General features: G+C 37.0%; 1 protein-coding gene across 5 annotated transcripts in view; it reads left to right on the top strand.

The window, feature by feature from the left end:
- The first annotated feature begins 2989 nt into the window (after positions 1–2989).
- Positions 2990–20160, top strand: part of MAPK8 (mitogen-activated protein kinase 8) — a 22699-nt gene continuing 5528 nt past the window's right edge. For 2 of the 5 annotated variants that reach the window (XM_029085800.1, XM_010171327.1), the window contains exons 1-7: positions 2990–3159; positions 5780–5909; positions 7242–7300; positions 7428–7566; positions 12445–12610; positions 17511–17582; positions 19524–19706. In XM_029085800.1, the coding sequence (XP_028941633.1) occupies positions 3038–3159; positions 5780–5909; positions 7242–7300; positions 7428–7566; positions 12445–12610; positions 17511–17582; positions 19524–19706 (871 nt within the window). In that variant the 5' untranslated portion in view covers positions 2990–3037. Of the gene's footprint in view, positions 3160–5779; positions 5910–7241; positions 7301–7427; positions 7567–12444; positions 12611–17087; positions 17160–17510; positions 17583–19523; positions 19707–20160 lie in introns of all 5 variants that reach the window. The other 3 variants (XM_029085801.1, XM_010171326.1, XM_029085802.1) reach the window with 2 other exon arrangements.

The following is a 20160-nucleotide window of genomic DNA, read 5'->3' as shown; positions in this document are numbered from 1 at the left end:
GCCTGGTTAGACCTATCTTCTTTAGATAAGACTGGTTTTTTCCATAGGTATGGAGAGGCAGGTGAGGAGACAGTTCTTTGAGAGAGGTGAACTTCCTGTTCCTCATGCACTGCAGAGGGTAGAAGTGGCAAAAGCAAAGATTGTTGAAGAAGGGGAGACTCAGCCTAGAATGGGTGAGAAGGTGGGCTAGTGCTGGGCTGACCTCCTGCAAGTTGTAGTCCTGACCGAAGCTGTCTATCGGCCAAATGCTTTGTCACTAGTGCTCATCTATCCTTTGTGCTTTTTTTTTTTTTCTTTCCCTGGCCAGGAGGTAGATTCCCCATCTTCCCTGGTGGCCTTGCTCTGGGAGACTCTTGCAGAGTGCAGGGGGACAGACCATGAGAGCGTAACGCTTCCTATTGCCCTCCTCTGTCCATGATACAGTCACTGGCTAAAGTGAAAGAGAGAATTTACATACCAAACCTTGTCACAAACTTGATTTTTCTTAGGACCGGCGTCTGTAGTAGTCTAGAATATGGGCTTTTCAATTAGGAAGCTTAGACTTAGTGTGCAAATGGCTTCTTTTTTAATTTATTTATCCTTGGAGCAGAGGGAGTTAGACTAATTGGTTGTAGGCTGTACCTAGATGACTGCAAAACTAATATATTCAGAAATGAGTGAAAGCTATTACAGAACGATTGCAAGCAGAATTCCTTTTATATGCTGCTAAATGCTAAAATACTGTTGTGAATTATGAAATGGTTAGTAAATACCAGTTTCCCAGGACATATTGCCAAGAACATTTTGCAGTACTGAACAAGTAGCAAATTACAAAGTTTTAAAGCGATAAAATTTGCTTGATAATAATACCATGTATGGTATACGTGTATGTAAAATCTGTTAATGTAAAGGGATGCTTTTCTAAGAGAATACTGTCTCTCAAGATCCTTTTCTTAAACTGTATTTGCTTTGTTTCACCCTTTGATCCAATGAATTTTACCAAATGGAAAGAAAATTCAGTTAAACACTTGGCTTTGGCTATTCAAAATATTGACCTTTAAATGAGAAGGTATCAATGTTAATCTGAAAACCTTGGATGGAGAGGAGCTGTCCTTCCTGCATTTGTTTCTGAGAAATTGTCCAAACAGAAGTATTAAACTTTCATTATCTTGATGCTGATACCAAACATCAGAGTCCTATCTACTAAGCTGTTCTGACTAATCCTACATTGTTCAGTGTCACTATGTCTTAATACAGTTCTCATGGATATTTTTTTTTCCTCAGCTCATGATGAACTGATGTAAGATTATGTGAATGGTTGTCTTCATTCTTTTTTTTCTGATTTTCAAAAATTTGTTTGGCTGATTTCACACCTTCCACAACAAATTTCTCTCTCCTAATTCAATTTTTTATCATTATGTATTTGTTAGGCATCTTTATTCCAAAACTTTGTGTGAGCACATCTGTGAAGAATGTGTTGAGGAAGAGACAGAGTCCAAAGATGCAGTGATGAAAGGGATAGGAAAGAAAGAGCTGGGAATGGTGTTGGGTATTGCTAAGGAATCAGGCTTTTTGCCTCCCTTCAGCAAGCCTACCTCCACCCCGTAGAGCTACTGCTTAGAGCCTGGATCCCCAGCTTGTATACAGGTTTTTTTGTGCTAGGACACAGTTCATGTCCAGTTATGCCTTCCTTGTCAACTGGAGAAAGAAGCCTTTAACAATAACTGCTAATACACTAATAGAAACTACTTTGATATTTAGTGTAGTCTTTGTGACAGAGACTTGATTTTAATGGTATTTTGGAAGAGGGGTTTGTTTAATAGACATTTCTTTTGAGATAAGTGCCTATTAAGGTAGTGCTTTTTTAGTTTCTAATATACCAAATAGTTAAAAATGTGTCCTTTTTAGAACTTCAGTGTTGTTTGTTGCACCTGTGTAGCTGAAATGAATGCAGTTTAGCTAGCTGAAAGTAAAATTTGTTAAGTTTACAGATTCTTAAAAGAATTCTACTTGTACAGTATTTGTGATTATTTATGGAGGGCACATTTGCACTGTCCGCATTTTCAAAGCTTGTTTAAAATTATAGCGTCATGATGTATGGAAGCTAAGAATCTGTTTGGGGCTGTTGAAAATGTTCTTTAAGTTAGTAACAAAGGAAGACAGCATGCTATTGCTCTTGAAGAAATGAAGAAAATTCTCCTTCTAGTCAAACAGGAATTTGTACTACTAGGCATCTGTTACAGCTACACCCAAAACCCATGTAAAAAGAAAATTAGAAGTGTGAAGTTAACATCAAAGCAACAGGAAATGATACAGTAAAAGTCACTGTACAGGTTTATTTTTTTGTCCCGTGGACATGTGCATTGAGATGTTGCCTTTTTTCTTACTCTTGTTCTCTCTTTTCCTGATTATAACCTTTTTTTCATAGGAGCTAGTATGTGAGATCTCCAACAAGGCCAGTTTTCCTTTTCTGGCCTAGACTGACTGGATGTGTTTCCACATCAGTGACAGGTATTCCTGGCAGTTGTGACAAAGGCTGTGTTGATGATTGCAGTGTCTGGCAGGCTTGTTGATGTTTTGTTACTCTTGTATTTGGAGAGTCAGGCAACGATTTAGGATGGCAGGGACCTCTGGAGAGTGTCTGGTCCAAACTCTGCCCCATTGCTTCACGTATGTGTGTGAAGGAATGGCAGCACTCTTGGAGCTCTGTGGATGACATGTAGTTTCCTGCCTTTTGATCTTCTGTCATTGCCTTCTAAGATTTTTTGCTACCGTCCATTCACTTTTGTTTTTCTATTGTTTTTTCCCGTCTAGAACCCTATCTATGGAACATTACTAAAAATAAAAAATTTCAGACACGTGCCATCTCCTTCCTGCAGACATTAAAAATAACATATATTTGCATATGGGACTTATTTGGGAAGTGTCTTCCACGTATTATAAAGAATTTTGCCTTTTGTCGGATTACATACAGTTGTAAAATCTTAGTTTTTCAAATTTTATTTTTTTACAGGCCAGAAGCAAAATTTGAATGAAGTGATCTAACTAAGCTGCCGTCATGAGCAGAAGCAAGCGTGACAACAATTTCTACAGTGTTGAAATTGGAGACTCTACTTTCACTGTATTGAAACGGTATCAAAACTTAAAACCAATAGGGTCAGGAGCACAAGGGATAGTATGGTAAGGTTTCTTTAAAATGGAAATGTACTTTTTGCTTCCCTTAATAGAATTTTCTGAGTCCTGTAACTGCTGTATGTTACTGAGTAGGAGTGTGAAGAACTACCTTTAACATGTAAAAGAGCAATAGTGATTGTTGCCTGTTTTTCCTCAGCAAGGGCTATCGCTGTTGCTTTTTGACCTATGTCCTTTCCTGCTTCCAAACTGATGCCCTTCTGTGCAAATTCAGCCAGCTGTGCCGAGTCCCATAAATAAATGAGGAATAAATAAATAAACCTGGATAGAGAAACTAATCCTAATCCTAAACCACACTGCTTACAGTGAAACAAAACCCAGAAATACCCTGTATAATATTTACTGCTTGTAAATGATTTTACTTCTTGAAATGGTTTGTTAGGGGGCTGTTTCTCTTTGTTTCATAATCTAAGTAGTCTCTGATACCAGTTAGTGAGCATTTGTGATGCTGACTCTTATTGTAATATGAAAATACTGATGCAGTTTAGCAAAATATGACTTGACAATGTAATTCTTTGAATAAGAGCTCTGCTGGGTGGACTGAAGAGTGTCCAGTTAATTTAAGATTGGTGACAACTAGCTGCTTGTAGGTACTGTTTCCTGTGCAGTGGCATTACCCCAAAGATAAATGTTGGTTTAAGCTTCTTGTGAGTTTTTTGAATGTTCAAGAGAAGGATGTAGATACCACAGGAATTTTCCAGTTTATCGTAACTCTTAAGATGCTAACCAGGAACATAAAAATACAAAATAAGCATCAAGGAAGAGAAAGATGGGGAAAAGCATAATTGTCTTAAACACTTCTCCCTGTAACGTCTTTACTAACTTTGTCTGGTCTTGATTGGTGTTTAGAGGATGTGTGGTATGGGTGAGTTTTTAATTCTTATGTGTTTTAGCTGGGTTAATAATAGAACAGAGTGCTTAGTGCAAACCTGAAGGCCAGTACTCTAGAAAGAGTTGGTTTTTAAATGGTAACTTCTGGCATTAAGATTACTTGGTCTGTAAGTAGCAGCAGCAGAAAAACTGATCTGATTTGTTTGCATGTGTGTTAATATAATGAGGACATAGACAGTTGTTTGGCTACAGTTTGTTTAGTTGCTACAGAAATGCCTGCAAAAGCTTCAGATGTTACTGCTGTCCTTCTGATTCATACGTTACTGCCTGTTTTCCAAATTTACTGCCCCTCCCTGAGCTGAGATCCAAAAAACTGACCATGTAATTACTCAAGTGTCACTCTGTAATTGCTGCTAGTGGTAATTGAAGCTGTTTTAGTTAAACTGATCACCCTGAGAAGGACTGGTGTGTTCATGTGATTAAATCTTGCCCATGTCTGGAGGAGACAGGATGTAATTCTTGTGATTTGGGCTGGTGTTTTTTGTTTCTAAACCTGATCTAACTTGATTTGGAGGAATATTAAATAGATAAAGGTTTAACCATATCTAATACTAAAACAGACTGTAAGGGTACCGTTATGTCCCGGGGATGCAGAAGTTTAAATACTCAGGAGTCCCATGTTGGCAATCTTTCCTGGCCACCTCTTTGATGATCTTTCATAAAATATTTGTTATCTTAGGGGTAGGTGTGGGAAATTCCAGATAGTGGAAAATGTAAGCCAAAGGATGTTGCCAGTATATGTTATTCTTATTTTTTCTTTCTTCAATAGTTACTAGATGTTTTGATGATGTTAAAAAAAAAAAAAAAAATTCAAGCCTGCATGCTATATAGACAACATGCTTTTTTTAAAGTTGCTACTTGGATTTAGTAGTTGCTGACCATTACTGGCAGATGTTCTTCATTAGGTTTGAGTATCATTCTTGATAAGAGACAAGAAAACAGTATTTTCCCTGCTGAGGCTTTTTTGGTGACTGATAAACATTTTCTGAGCCTGCATGGTAGTCAGCTGTCGTATTACCCCTTACATGAAACAAAATCCATGCCTTCCTGTCATGGAAATGTGATATGTATGGGAGTTGTCCCCAGTAACAGTCTTTGTCAATTAAACAGCCTGTGTCACTGAATCATATGACAATCTTGGCATTAGTCTGCAAACAAAATGTTATTCTTTCTTTTTACCAAGCAAAAGCCAGTGACATCAAGATGTTAAAGCTTTCCTAGCAGTTCAGTGTTTTCTGTTGACATTGGTTCTCTCATTGTCATGAGGTTATTAAACAACTGCATAAGTGAAAACATGGGGCCTTTATATAACCTACTTTCCCTCTCTCCTTCTCCCTTCCTTTCAATGTGAAGATTTTGCATAAAATTGATGTGCTTTTTCTGTTTGAAGTGTTTTGGACCTTTTTTAGGCAGTCTGTTCTTGAGTGCCAATGAGTAGCAAGAACTCAGTATCTTTAGTAAGATATTTTAGGAAGCAGAGATCCTAAATTATTTTGTTGAGATTGTCATGTGTTAATACTATGAAACTGGGAAACATTTCTAAATTTTGAATCACTCAGCATAAAAGAGCATCTCGGTATTACACTCCCTAAAGCTAAATAATACTGGAAATCTGGTTTATCTGCAGATATGATACAAGTTGTCTGAAAAAGGTGGCAACTGCCACAGCTTAACGGACCTTGACACTGAGATGTGATAATGTTATTTTTAATTACAGTGCAGCTTATGATGCCATCCTTGAACGAAATGTTGCAATCAAGAAGTTAAGCCGACCATTTCAGAACCAAACCCACGCTAAAAGAGCCTACAGAGAGCTTGTTCTTATGAAGTGCGTTAATCACAAAAATGTGAGTGCAGTGTCCTGCTTTAAATGTTAAACAATTAACTAGAAGGTTATTCTTTGTAAAAGTCTTAAAAGTGACTTCAGAGGATGGCATCCTCTGTAGATTATAGAGATTGTCATTGCATGGTTGTATCTCCATGGTAAGTACAGAAGAAGCTAATATTGACTTGTTTAAATACCTGTCCAGTCGTTAATACTGCCTTGAAACTCAGGAAAGGAGTCAGTGTTATATTGCTACATTTCAAAGGCAGCTGGCAAGTAAGAATACAAAGAGTGGTGACTGCATCCTTGTTTCTGATGCTGCTGCTAGACATATAGGAGAAAAAAGGTTGTAATAGTTGTTTGTTTTGGGTTTTTTTCCTGGTTCATGAATGAGTTAGGAATCTTGTGTTGTGACAACAGGAACTGTCTGATGCTTAAGAAGCTGTGGAGTAGACCAGATCACAGAAATGGGGAGAGAATAAGTGATAAATTTATCAGGGTTCAACTATAGAAGGCTAGTATTGGCCATTTTCTTCCTTCAGACACAGCTGTGTGCTTTCTCACCTTCGCTCTTAATCTCCCTTCAGCAAGATAAAATTCCCCCTGGCTGCTAGGGGGTTATAGAAGACTTACTCTGTCCTATAGCTACTTGGAAAAATTTTTTATTTTTTCTAAGATAGAGATGGTTTGTATGTGGGTTCTCTGAAGGAAGTTTTACCTAAGCATAATTTGTATGATGATCATATGGAATCATAGAATGGTTAGGGTTGGAAGGGACCTTAAAGACCATCTAGTTCCAACCCCCCTGCCATCAGCAGGCACACCCCCCACTAGATCAGGTTGCTCAAAGCCTGATCCAACCTGGCCTAGCCTGCCTGACTCTTGATGAGGAGTAGCCTGACCTGTTTCTGCATAACCCATCTGTAGCAACTGGGAAATGTCCTAAAGCAGTTATAAGAATCTGTTTTTCTCTTTGGATGGAGTTGTTGCTTCACCTCTGTCAATAGGTAGTCTTTGTCTGTTTTTACTTTTCCTCATATGCAATAAAAATCTTACCAGCTATCTTCAAACTGAAAATAGGAGGCAGACTGCCTAACTTCCTTAGGTTTTGAGCTTTGAATATCATGTTGTTAATGCACACAGAGTGTCTAGATTATGTGATTTGTGGAGGAAAATTGCTCCTCTCAAAAATCATTATCATCACTTACAATGTGTTAGGCCTGGTTGAGCCACGGAGCTTCTTGAGCCTCAATGTGTACTAGGAGATTTGCATCAGAATACTGGGTATTGATTTTGAAATGTTGACTTTGCTATTGCTATGGTGCAATTATACTTCCTCTCCCCCTTCCTACAGATAATCGGCCTACTGAATGTGTTCACACCACAAAAATCCCTGGAAGAATTTCAAGACGTGTAAGTCTGATTTGAACTAAAGCTGAGGATTAATTTTTTAAATATTCATGCAGAAAGATGAACAAGGGAAAGAATACAATAAAATTGCAGTATTATCTGATTATTATTCTTTTTTTTTCTTCATAAGCTACATAGTGATGGAGCTCATGGATGCAAATCTCTGCCAAGTGATTCAGATGGAGCTAGACCACGAACGAATGTCCTATCTTCTTTATCAAATGCTGTGTGGTATTAAACATCTTCATTCAGCTGGAATTATACACAGGGTAAGTGAACTTAACTGTGTATATTTTGTACCTGGTTTTACCTTGACTATTTAATAGACAGAAAAAAATAAGAACTAGGAGCACAAAAGCTGATCCATAGCATGTCCCATACGCAGAGGGAGAAAGCTGAAATGAAATAATCACACTTTTTTCAACTGTAATTCTGGAATGGACCTTTTGAATGTTTGAATCATTTGATAATCTGCACAGAGCAAATAAAGATTTTTGCATTGAGTTACTTTACCTCATGTAATTCTATATAAGGTTCTATTTCAGTAGTCATGGCAGGAAAAAATATCTGAAAACATTTCTGCCTTTATTGTTTTGGTAACCAAACCTGAAATCCCATCTTTTGAAACAACTGCCTGTTTTATTTCTGCTCTTTTACGAGCACAATAATGAATTAATATTTGAAGTCTCCAGATAAACAGATGATGATAAAGACCTGTAAGTGGAATTTTCATACACCGCTCTCACGAAGTATTCACTCAGACTGCCCAAAGGCAAAACTGACTCCTGCTTTTTAGATGGCACATGTGTGTTGCAATCCAGTCTAGAAATTCTGAATTTAAGATTGCCTGTGCCAGGTTGAGCGTATCATATGTACTTGTATGTTGTGTAAAGAGTGCTTGAGATTGTCTAGTTACAACTTTTAAAATATCATCTCTGCTATTTTGGGAAATGGTAAGCTTGTATTTCTACAGTGCTGCATTTTTCATTGTACTTTCTAAGAGAGTTTAAAATGTTTTAATTTCTGGAATTATGCAGAAGATATAATTAAAATTATTCATGTGTGATACTTTCAGTCATTACTACATGTTTTTCCTCATAGATGATGTACGCAGCAAAGCAAATAACGAATGGCAGTTCTGAGGGCTGCCATAGGACTACTATGTTCGGATGCTTGTCTGGTTCAGTAGTCCACTTCATTGTGATCGGGGCGTTGAATGGCCTGCGAGGTGGATCTGGCAGTATGACTCTCCTGTTCAGTATGCTGCTTTTCCCTCAAGGGATAATTATTTGTGTAGAATATATGGTTTGAATGGCCAGACACTGCTTCCTTTTGCTCAGCTAGCTCTAGTACTCATCAGCTGCCTCATTCCAGTGAGGAGCTCAGGGAGGGAAGATGAAGGCTTCCTTCATGCGTGCAATTTGCTCTGAACTTCTCTGTTTGAAAGAGATGAGTGAGGGAAGGTAGGCAGAAACATCGCCTGCAACCAGGCATTGCACCCTGTGCTTCTTGGTCTGCCTGTGGGCACTGAGACAGGTTGGTGGGCTTCTTGCATTGTTCTGGGGATGCTAGGCAAAACTAGGATACTTCATTTAGCACAGTTGTGGTATTATATTACATGTGACTGATATGCAGCCCTTTGTGTCCTAATGCATGTGCCTGTGGGTTTGGAATAATGGTTTTGTATGCAGCTTCACATTTTCTGGTCTCTTCAGTACTTAGGTATGCAAGTTTAATGCTGTGGTTTTTCTTTTTTTGGGGGGGGTTTCTTTTTTTTTTAAAAAACTCCATATTGTATGGATGTGCTAGAGTAGGTAATGTAGGAGTGTCTCTTTTTGTGGATCTTACCGCAGGCAGGAGGGAGCTTCTAAAACTTCACTTGCTTCAAGGGCAGTTTGTACTGTAAAGCAGGCATCAGACCATTGAGCCTGTAGAAGTCATGGTTAAAGGATAACAGTCATACATTTACAGAAAAGAAATAACTACTCAGGTAGTTGTTGAGCAGGAGTAAAGACAGCTTTGAGGATAGAATTCCTGCCTCTGTAAATATGGGTGAAGTCTTTGAAATGCTTCATATTGTGCAGTAATATGAAATGCAAGGATAACCTATTCCAAAGGGACTATAAATACAATTGCTATGTAAATAGTAGCATAAGTATGCATGAATGCTTTTGAAGGACATGGGCAGGTACATTTCACTTGCATGTTTTCATGGTAGATTTTCAGCTGTCAGCTTCTCAGACTTTGTTAGAAGATGTTGTTAGAAGATTAAGTATGTCCAGGCAAAACATTTGCATTGCTTAAGTTGCTGAATGTGCTATGCCTTTATAATTCAAGGTGTAAGCTATCAAAATCCTGTTTCTCTGTGGAACAAGTTAAACAAAACCTCAGAAGACAAGGAGGGCATGCTTGAAAAGGGACATACAGAGACCGTGTGGCTGCAATAGTAACTCTTTATACCACTCTTCTGGGCTTTCAGTGCCACTGTCTTTAATGTCTAAAGCTAATTACTCTGTTGAAACTAGCTACTCCTTAAACATAGTCTGCACTATTGTGGCTGCCTGTGAAGCATTCTGGTTATGAATCTAGTGTACTTCTTTAGTGTCCTCTAAAGCTTTAACTTTTTTGGTGTTGGTAGTTTCACATGGTTTTTAACTGGATTCTTCACAGATGTGGTAATCTCAGCATTTTTCAAAGTTTGCTGAGTGACTGAAATTGCAACAATCTATATATATGCCTGTAGCACTGGATACTGCCTGCCATAGAAATGAGTTGGTTTTTGATAGCTAACTTGAGGCACGGAACAAGGCAGAAACATAAAGAGTTTCAGACACTTTCACCTAGAAGTTGTAGGGGGCATAGTTAGCTGCCACATAACTGGATAAAAATTTGATCTTGGTAAAGATTTGACTGTAGCTTTACACCAGCTTTAACCGATGTTAGCAAATGAACATTACTGTGTTCAAAACATTTTGCAGAGACAAAGTTTCCTGCAAGAAAATGTGTACTTCTTCCGGTAGAAGTACACCCATTCACTTATATTTTGCAATCTGAGGAGAATGAATGATCAGTGTTGCAGAGATGTGCCTACTGACTTGCTGAAGGACACAAGTTTCTCAGTAGTTTGTTGTGGAGACTCTGAAACATTGTATTATGCCTGATTTTGAGCACTTAACAAAGGTGTCTAATTATGGAAGCCCTTCATAAATATCTTTCTTTAGAAAGAGAAAAGTCCATAGAAGCCATGAATTGCCCCCAGAGATGCCCCTCTCTCTGTGTCTGGTTAATGGGAAGATGGCCATGAATAATCTCTGATTTTTAGGCAATGACATTTTACATTTTTAAGGTTAGGCAAGGTTCAGGATATATTTATACAGCCTAACTAACTTGGTCACTTTTATAGGAGCTTTTGAGTCCTTTTTTATTTAAAACATAACAGGTATTGGTTCTATGTGAATTTGAATGCAGTGTAAGTCAACTCTCGCCTCTGTCATTTTGAAGGAAAGTTCTGTATTCCAAATTACAGCATGTTCCTAGGCTTCATGACAACTACATGATGTTCAGAAATTAAGGATGGACAGTACTCTCTAAGCTCTTGCTTTAGAGTGCTCTTGTTCTCCTAGTGATTTTTCTCTTGCAAAGGGAAGATCTCTTAACATTTTCAGTGTTAATCCTGCAGTTTTGGGGAGGATGAGTATAGTTAATACCATGAGCACGCACCTGAGATTCTGCAATGAACATCCTCCAGATAATAGAATTGTGCAAATATAAAGCTGATAATAAACAGGATTGTAGCAGAATCTGAAATACACATCCTAAATTGTTGGAATGCCTTGTAATACTTGAATTCATTCCTGGTGTTTGAGAATCTTTTAAGCCAAAGCTGTCCGCAGAGTCCTTCTGTGTGTGATGTGGAAGTGCATGGGTGAATATGTAAGTATGCAAGACTTTTAATCACCCGTTAAATTTCTGTTGTTCTGGAACTCTTTTTTTGTGGTTTCCTCTCTGTGTCTTTCATGCAACTTTCTTAGCTTTCTGAGGAGTTTGCTGAAAGTTATACAAGTACAAATGAAAACTGCATATATCTTGCAGATAGCCACTTTTAAGTCCTTATGAAACACTGAAAGATAGGGCTGGCTACTTATCAGATGCCAGCAGCACAAATGCTGGAGTCCTGCCACATCTCAGGTTTTTCTTTCATTAATCTTTACTTAGTAGAATGTAGGCAGAAAGGATCCAAACCTTATCTCTGTTAGCCTGTGTGCTATGAATGATTTTATGATGGCAAAGTTATTCTGAAGTTACTCCATTTGTACTGTTTGCTCTGTGACATTCAGAAGTGTGTAAGATCCTCCTGAGATAATGACTGAGTATGTTTGTGTCGTGTCCGTATAAATAGGTGTTGTAAAGCCACTATTGTTGACGTGGTTTTAGGGCTCAAGTGAAGGGAATACAGTTTCCAAGTGTCTAACTAAGACGATCTGAAGCTGTATCAGGGCATTTTCCACTCCAGTTAAATGACTGTGTTAATTTCTGGCAGTTTTTCAATGGTGCCCTTTTGGGTTTGGTCACCAAAATTGTTATAAAAACAAATCCTAAATGGGAAACTAAATCTTTGTGAGCATGGGGATTTCCTTCTTGTTCAGAGAAACATCTGCATTGGTTCAAAAGAAGTAATGCAGCCTCAACTAGAAAAAAACCTTTTACTTTTTACATTCATGTTATAATTTTAATAATTCTTGTATCAAGATGATTATTACATCAAATTATTTCAGCATTTGTCATGTCACTTGCGGTCTGCATCGTAGTAATAACCGTTGTTCCAGTGAGCAGTTTCTAGACCTTTCCTCAGAGCTAACATTTCTTACTAACCTCAATTTATTTCAGACATTGCTAACATATCTTGTAACCCTGGTTGTGTTTTCCTTCTTTAATTGCTGTATAAATCTACAAGCACAGTAAGGGAATTAATTCTGTAGTCTGCTGAATGCACATGAATTAATGCAAGGGGAAAAGAAACTGCAGTTATAGCAATAACCTAGTTGTATATGTGGGATTTAATATTAGCAGTATTATCTTTTCAAAATGTGAACCACAGAGTACTTTGTGCTTGTCTTAGCAGTCATATATGATGTTTCTTTTTAAAGGATTTAAAGCCCAGTAATATAGTAGTAAAATCAGACTGCACTTTGAAGATTCTTGACTTTGGACTGGCCAGAACTGCAGGAACTAGTTTTATGATGACGCCTTATGTAGTGACTCGTTACTACAGAGCACCAGAGGTCATCCTAGGGATGGGATACAAAGAAAACGGTCAGCAAATATAGTCTTTCTTTGGCATAGCTTTATTTTTTGTTTGGCACACCACATTTTACATGTTAATGTTTTTTTCAAGCCGTAGAAGTTTTATAAATGAGCCTTGTGACCAAAATGCAGATTCTGGATACACCAATTTGTTTATTCAACTCAACCCATTAGAAATGTTTGCATTTAATAGGAGAAGAAATTGAGGGCCTTGTTTGTTTAAAAATATAAGTAACTTGCTTGGTAGATTAAGCTTCATCCAGGAAGAACTGGAAATTTATTTTCTTAATATGAGGTATGTACCTTGATAACCTTCACCTGACTTTACTCCTGATGAGGATGTAGATTGTAATTAATCAGTAAATGTGTGTCCTAAATTTAATGTTTCAATAACTATTTTCAATACAGCTTTTCAGGATGTAGGGAACTTAAAGGCTAGTGAGGAACAACCGAGCTAAAACTACCTACTGTGGCATTACTTTTTATTAAAACCAGTCTACTTTAAACCTGTTGCACTAAGTTCTTAAGTAATGTTGCTGAAGTAAAATGCAATTATATACTTGAGGCAAGAATGCAGAGAGTACTGTCATGAAGCATCATAGATTCTTTGAGGTCCATGATGAATTACAAGGAAATTTGTTTACTTTGTCCTTCTGCTTGCATACATTTCCTTCCTCTTTATACTTGCTCTGTGATCCTTCTTTTCTCAGTATCTTCTACAAGATAGAAAGATAGGAAAGGAAAGGATACAGCATTTGAGGGAAACAGACAATCAAGTACAGTACACCTTCTGAATGAAACAGCTAGTGTCCTTTAGGAAACCAAAGAAAGTAACGTGTCGTTCCTGAGGTTCTCTTGTAGTGGCCCCAATTCTGCTTCCCTTTCATTGATCTGCTGTCACTGTGGTCATTTCAGCTCATTTGGTGTTTCTGCCTCAGGCAGGCACAGTGCACAGGGGTCACCGTTTGCTGAAGGTATTTTAAAGCATCTATTGATTAGTCCTCCAGTATGGCCCGTAAGATGCTGTGATACTTGAGGCTTTGTTAGATGTCTCCTGGTGATGTGAGACATGGCTCCTCAGGTTACTGACACAACTGGGGCTTGCTCGGCTTTTCAGGATGCTTAATATAGTCTACAAACTTCCCTGGCAACTGCATGGCATTATGACAAATGACTTCAGGTTGTGTGTAAGTGATAGCTGCTGTGTGCATAGAGAGTTGATTTTGTTGTCATTTATAAAAGGCAAGGAGAATAACTTCTATAAGTGCAGAAAATGAAAGAAGCCAGCTCAAATGAATGAGAGTAGATCTTTTTTGCAAGGCTATGGTTTTTATTTCTGTTTGGATCATTAGTGAGCATGAGAGGATGTACATTCCTTCAAATGGCCTCCATGGTTGGCTATTTTTCACATAATTCCGAAGTCAGGTTGAGTGGACAAGCTTGAAGTTATTTTTTTTCGACTGCTGAAATTTTGTAGAAAGCATATATTTAAGTTTGTCTTTCCTTTTTTTTCCCCCAAGACTTTGCTTTGCTCTGGACAGTTAAGAGACACTAGATAAAAGAACCTAAAGCTGTAGTCTGAGTCATGCAGCTGCCTTACAGAAAGAATTGATACAATGGAAGTCACAAGTTTTCTGACTTAGCTTTCTCAGTTTGCATTTTTCTCTTAAATATTAAGTAATTTTGAGTTGCAAAAGTGTGAAACATTCTTTCCACTACAATGTTGCTTACATTATTATTGGAGTTAAATGGATTTTCTCGTAGAGCACCCTGTCATGCTAGTAATAATCCTGTTCTTTAGGCAAGCATGAATCGTGTTGTGCAGAAGGATGTAAATAAAAATTTACTTTCATATGAAAAACTATCATGTCTCCCCCAAAGCCAAACACATTGTTGTTGAGTTGAGAATGACACTTTGGGAGAATGTAAAAGTAAATCTGTTGGCTAATGGAGTCAGAAGACAATCAGTATTTCCATATGTACTGGTGTCATTAAAAGGCTGTTTACATAAACTGTTACTCTTCTCAGTTGCTGCCTGATGAGTTCCTCTTGTGGAGCTCCCCTGACAGGGAGGAGGGGCTGCAGAGGAGGCAGGTAGGAAGGATGTGCTTAGAGTAAGAACCATGGGCTGTCCAGGATCATCACCTGGTAGCATTGATGCTTATTTTAGCCCTTTAAACGCATAGTAAAATTAAAAATAAACTTATTTAATTAAGAGTTATTGAAAATTGGCAGCTAAGTAATAGTTAACATTAACATTTAGTTTAATTGAACAAGGTGCCCTGCTGAACTTATGTGGAAGGATTGCAATATGTTTTGATGACTGAGATACATACTGCAGAGTAGTGTTCTTTTGATACTATACTATGCACATATGAAATCTTCAGTTGTTTTAAAACTATCAAAGATCTTAGACAACCTGATTATAGAGCTGACTTCTAGATAGGTTTTAATATTGAAGGAGGTAGCGCTCATTTGAGCGTATTTCAATAAGAAACCAGGCCTTGCAAACTCAAGAAATTCAGAACTGAAGGACACCAAAACTGTTTGTGCACACTTAACTGCACATAAATCTGAATGTTATGTGCATGATTATTGGAAAGGAAGCACTGAAAAGCAAGGAAAGCCCCAAACCCTCTGAAAGTTTCCTGTTATGTACGCTGGGTTTGAACTGCATTTTCAGTTGGCATTTCTACTCTTAGAACTATAGGAAATTGTAAGTTCACTCAAAACAGGTTTTTTAAGAATAAAATACACTCTGCATGACAAGCAGTAGATTTTTAAAAGATTTTTCAAATCTGTAATAAGATTTTACTCAATCTTCTATTTACAGGAGTTAGAGACCTATAAATAGACAGGTTTTGTTTGATTACTGAAAATGGCAAAGCAAAACACCCCAAAACATCACAAGTTAGAGTAGGGTGACCAGAGGAATGATTTCCAATGTTTTTCTTTGCCTCTGAAGTAATTTATCTTCTGAGTCATGAAGATAAGTCATTGACTCATGTGATTTCTTTTCCCAGACTTCTCCATGCAATTATGGGCATTGTTTTATCATGTTGAACACAAATTAATTACAGTAGGTTTGGGTATACTTTGGTTTGTAATGGCAGCAGATTGTTTTGCATGTGAAAAAGTCTATTCAGAATTTTGTTTTTAAAGTCAAATGCAAAAATTGGCTTCAAATCTTTGGGTCTCTAAGCCAAAGAACATGTACTTTTGTTAATTATTTGAAAAGAGTTTTTAAAGAAAAAACACCACTAATCATAAAATGTTGACAATCAGTTTTTAAATGAACCAGGCCCTTAATTTTGACCTATTAATATGTACAACTACAATCTCCTATCATATGATTTTGGTACTATTTTAGAGGAACTTGTAAATAATGGGGAAGGAATATTTTCAATAAGAAGCAACATTGTTTGCTTGATGTTGTTGAGCTCCTTCATAATTTTACATGTGATTTTCAGTATACAATTGTTCTCATTTAAATCCCCTTCTTATCTGCTTAATTGAAATTTCAGTGTCATGTTTGACATAAAAGTATTGATAATAATACACAATAATTCATTACTATAACTTCAAGAAAACTTTTGCATACAGAGTTAATATTATCTCTGAAAGCAACCACAAAAGAAATTGGCATCCCTGTAAAAAGTAAACTCGTGCATCTTTAAGTATGTCTTCTGAGTGATTTATTTTAAGGTAATGTAAAAAATGTGTATTTCATACAAAAAAAAACTGCTTTGAGTTTTTCTTTTGTATAAGATTTTATTTCAACATAGCTGAAGAAAACTATTTAAACAAATAATTTTAACTTAAAATCTTTTAGGAGCATACTAATATTGTCATTAACTGATCCTCTAAAATTCTAAGTGATCTTTTACTGACTGTGTTTGCTTTTTGTTTAAAGGGAGAGAGAGATGCATGGTAATTTGACTTTTCGGAAATACTTGATGGCAAATTTTAATTCCTATGTAATAACCAATTACTTCTCCTTCTAAAAGTATAAACTGTTTAGATACACAGTATTTTTAAAGGTCAGTTTACTTTGCCGACCTTTTACTTTGCCACTTTTAAAATTATTCCTGCAACTAGAATGGAATTACTTTCAAGAAATAAGGTTGTCTTCGGTGCTCCAGTCTAGTCTATGGGCAGAGGTAGCTTTGCAAGCCTCAGAGCTTGGAGAAGGGCTTTACTTTGCTTGATTCATGTGTATCTCTCTCTCTCCTTCCCTCTCTCTCTCTGCTCTAGCTTTTGCTCTAGCACTACGTTAAACAAAAGGATGTTTTTCTGCCTTGTATTTGAGACAGTTAAAAGCTAATCCTTATATATGGTGTATTTTGAAGTGTTTTCATTGATTAATATAAAGACTTGCTATTCTTCCTGTGTCTCTGCAATTTATAAGATGCAGTCATGTTATGCTTCTTTTAATTTTAAATGACTGTTTGCTTTGCTTTTCCTTCTTTTTGTGCTACAAACATAGTGGATTTATGGTCTGTGGGGTGCATTATGGGCGAAATGGTTTGCCACAAAATCCTCTTTCCAGGAAGGGACTGTATCCTTGTGCTGCTGCAGCAGGTTGAATTAGTTAGGAAGTGATTAACCTTTTTACTGATGTTGTGTCACGAAAATGCATTTTGTACAATTTTTTTTTTTTTTTATTAAATGAACATGGATTTTTCTTGTGATACACTTAAAAAAATTAAGAACTTCATTTATATTCAGGCTGCACCTAGCAGTAGGACATAGTCTCTGCTGGTCCTGTAGTTAGCATACATTCACCTTCATTCATTTTCATTACACACGCTTTTTATAGTCACTTCATGTGTGTATGTGTCTAGATATTTTTATTTACTTTATTTTAATACCTATCTTTTATGTTAATATCATTGCATTTTATTTTCAGTTGACATTTGGTCAGTTGGGTGCATCATGGGAGAAATGATCAAAGGTGGTGTTTTATTTCCTGGTACAGATCGTATCCTTACCTTTGGCCTAGGATATAGTTGTAAAAGGTCAAAAGATACTGCAGCAATATAATTCCAGATTAAGGTGGTTCTCATTTTTAAAATGCTAGTCTTAAACTGCCTTTTCAAAATACAATTTGCAAGTTCATAATTTTGGTTCCAGGAAGCTGCAAAAATGTCTACAGCTACACTATTTAAAGCAAACCCACAATAGAGCACTAATGTGTATGTCTTTAGAGGTTAATACTAAACAAGATAAACAAATACCATTTGGGCAAACAGGCTTATTTTTCCTTTTTCCCCGCTCTTTTTTTCTTTTTCCAATTTAATATAGTGTCTATCCATTGCTTTTGGATGTTGTCACATTTAAGACAGATTTCTTTTGTTTAGGTGGTGTTTTACTGGGTTGTGTGCATTGATTTTTGCTTTGAAGATCATTTTTATGTAGTAACTTATTAATCTTATTTAGTACCTGAGCATGTTAGCAGTTATTATCTTTACATTTTATAGGAAATGTTTACAAAGAATTCCTAACCAGTTTCACTAGTTACACTCTGGAGTTTTATATTTTTGTATGCAGAAATGATCCTGCAAGCCGCATTCAGAAATGTCTGGCACTTCTCTCTGTTCCCTGAATGGCTTGATGGTATCTGAATGGGTTTTCCTATGAACAGTACTTCAGAGAAGGGGTCTGCTCCGGGCAAATAAACCTGAAACCTCTGGACCATCGCTAAAATTAGTGGATCTAACTGGAGTTTGGCACCTTATTTGTAGTTACACTCCAGTTTTTTGGATGCCATCACAAATCTTTCCTGCTTTTACTGCAGGCTAATTGTTTAATAATTAATATAGTACCATTTAGGGGTGAAGATTGGGTGAAGATTTTGAGGGACAGTGAGGAGATACAGGGCATCCTTACTTTCACACAGCTCTGTCATTGCATGAGCTGCACCATGCTTAGCTTTATGCATCTGGTTTGCTAGCACAGCTTTTTCAGTTCAGGCTCAGTACCATACAATGTAAATACTTTTTTTTTTTTCCAAGGCACTGTAGAGCTTGGAAATCCTTATACAAAGGTCTACTGTTAAGATTTAAGAACAAAAGAGGGGCCTGCTACATCCAACTGGAGGTTTAGGTAGCCCAGTATCCAGTCTTTGACAGTAGCAAGAAAAAGTTGAGGAGAATATATGAATGAGATAAGAATATATCAAATTTTACTTGAGGTCTCCCAGTATCTAATCATCTGCATCTAGGAATTCCTGAGGCAAACATTGCTTTTTTATTCAGTAACACATATTAAATTCTGCTCTGAACTGGCCAGTCTCCCCTTTACCCTTTAAAATATAAATTTTTAAATTAAGATATTCCTCATACATCCTTGAAACTCTGTAACTTCTACTCTCAGGTCTCTGACAATATTGTCATTGACCTGTGTGTGCCAAGATACCACCCTCTGTGTGCCCACTGGTGCTCGGTGTTGCATGTTGTCAGTGAGAGATCACTGAGTTGGGGGAGTCCAGGACAGGGCTCAGGTATCAAGATGAGAATGAAGTACAAAGCACCTACGTGAGGTCATTCTCACGAATGCCTTGGTGATGTGTGGTACCTTGTCCACTGTGAATACATGTTCAGATCAGGAAGCGAGTTCTTCTCCAGAACCCAAACAATGCCTTTATTTAAATTCCTTTAATACATTTTGTGTGTCTTTTAATTTTCTCTCTTTCTCAGAAGTATATCCTTTGCTAGTTAATACACATTACCTTGAATATTCTTTCAAAGTCTTACTTTGTTTCGCTGTTTTCTCTAAGAAGGTAGTCCCAATTAATGATGATGAACTTGATATTTTATTATAATTTTCTGTGTTTTCTCTCTGTTGGTTATTTCATGTGGTTTTAACATAACTTACGAGCTGAAAATTAGACACAGTGTTTTTCTTAGCTGCATAACCTTAGATATTGATCAATGGAATAAAGTTATAGAGCAGCTAGGAACACCATGCCCTGAATTTATGAAGAAATTACAGCCTACAGTCCGAACTTACGTGGAGAACAGACCTAAATATGCTGGATATAGTTTTGAAAAACTTTTTCCAGATGTCCTCTTCCCAGCTGACTCTGAACACAATAAGCTTAAAGGTAAGGTCTGTCTTCTGTGTGTTGTGTATTTTAAAAGTTTTAAAACTGTGATATATTGAACAGAAATGTATCTTGGTTTTGTTCAGTACTAAAATCATCCCGCTAAGGATTTAGATATCACAATATTTACATCATGAGAATGGATGAATGTGCTGGCGTATGCTTATCTCCACTTTCTCATGCTCTCTGAAAGAGCTCCTATTCTGAAGATACCTTTATAAACAAAAGTAAATATGTATATTCCTCTTGCAGACAGATGCCAACATGATTTGGAGAAGAGTAGGGGGGCGGGGGGTGGAATAAAAGTTGTGTAGGCAGAACAGAGCTTCTTTCTCTAGGGATGAAGATAAAGTTTTTTTATATTCATAATACATAGATATCCTGTAGTTACTGAAATAACTTACTGATTCTAAAAGTCAGCTACTCAGTAGAGTCACAAATTAACCATATTTTC

Source organism: Antrostomus carolinensis, unplaced genomic scaffold, assembly GCF_000700745.2.
Source record: "Antrostomus carolinensis isolate BGI_N321 unplaced genomic scaffold, ASM70074v2 scaffold23767, whole genome shotgun sequence".
Classification (NCBI taxonomy): Eukaryota; Metazoa; Chordata; class Aves; order Caprimulgiformes; family Caprimulgidae; genus Antrostomus; species Antrostomus carolinensis.
Note: the sequence above shows the minus strand (reverse complement) of the source record. Positions and strands in the feature narration are given on the sequence as shown.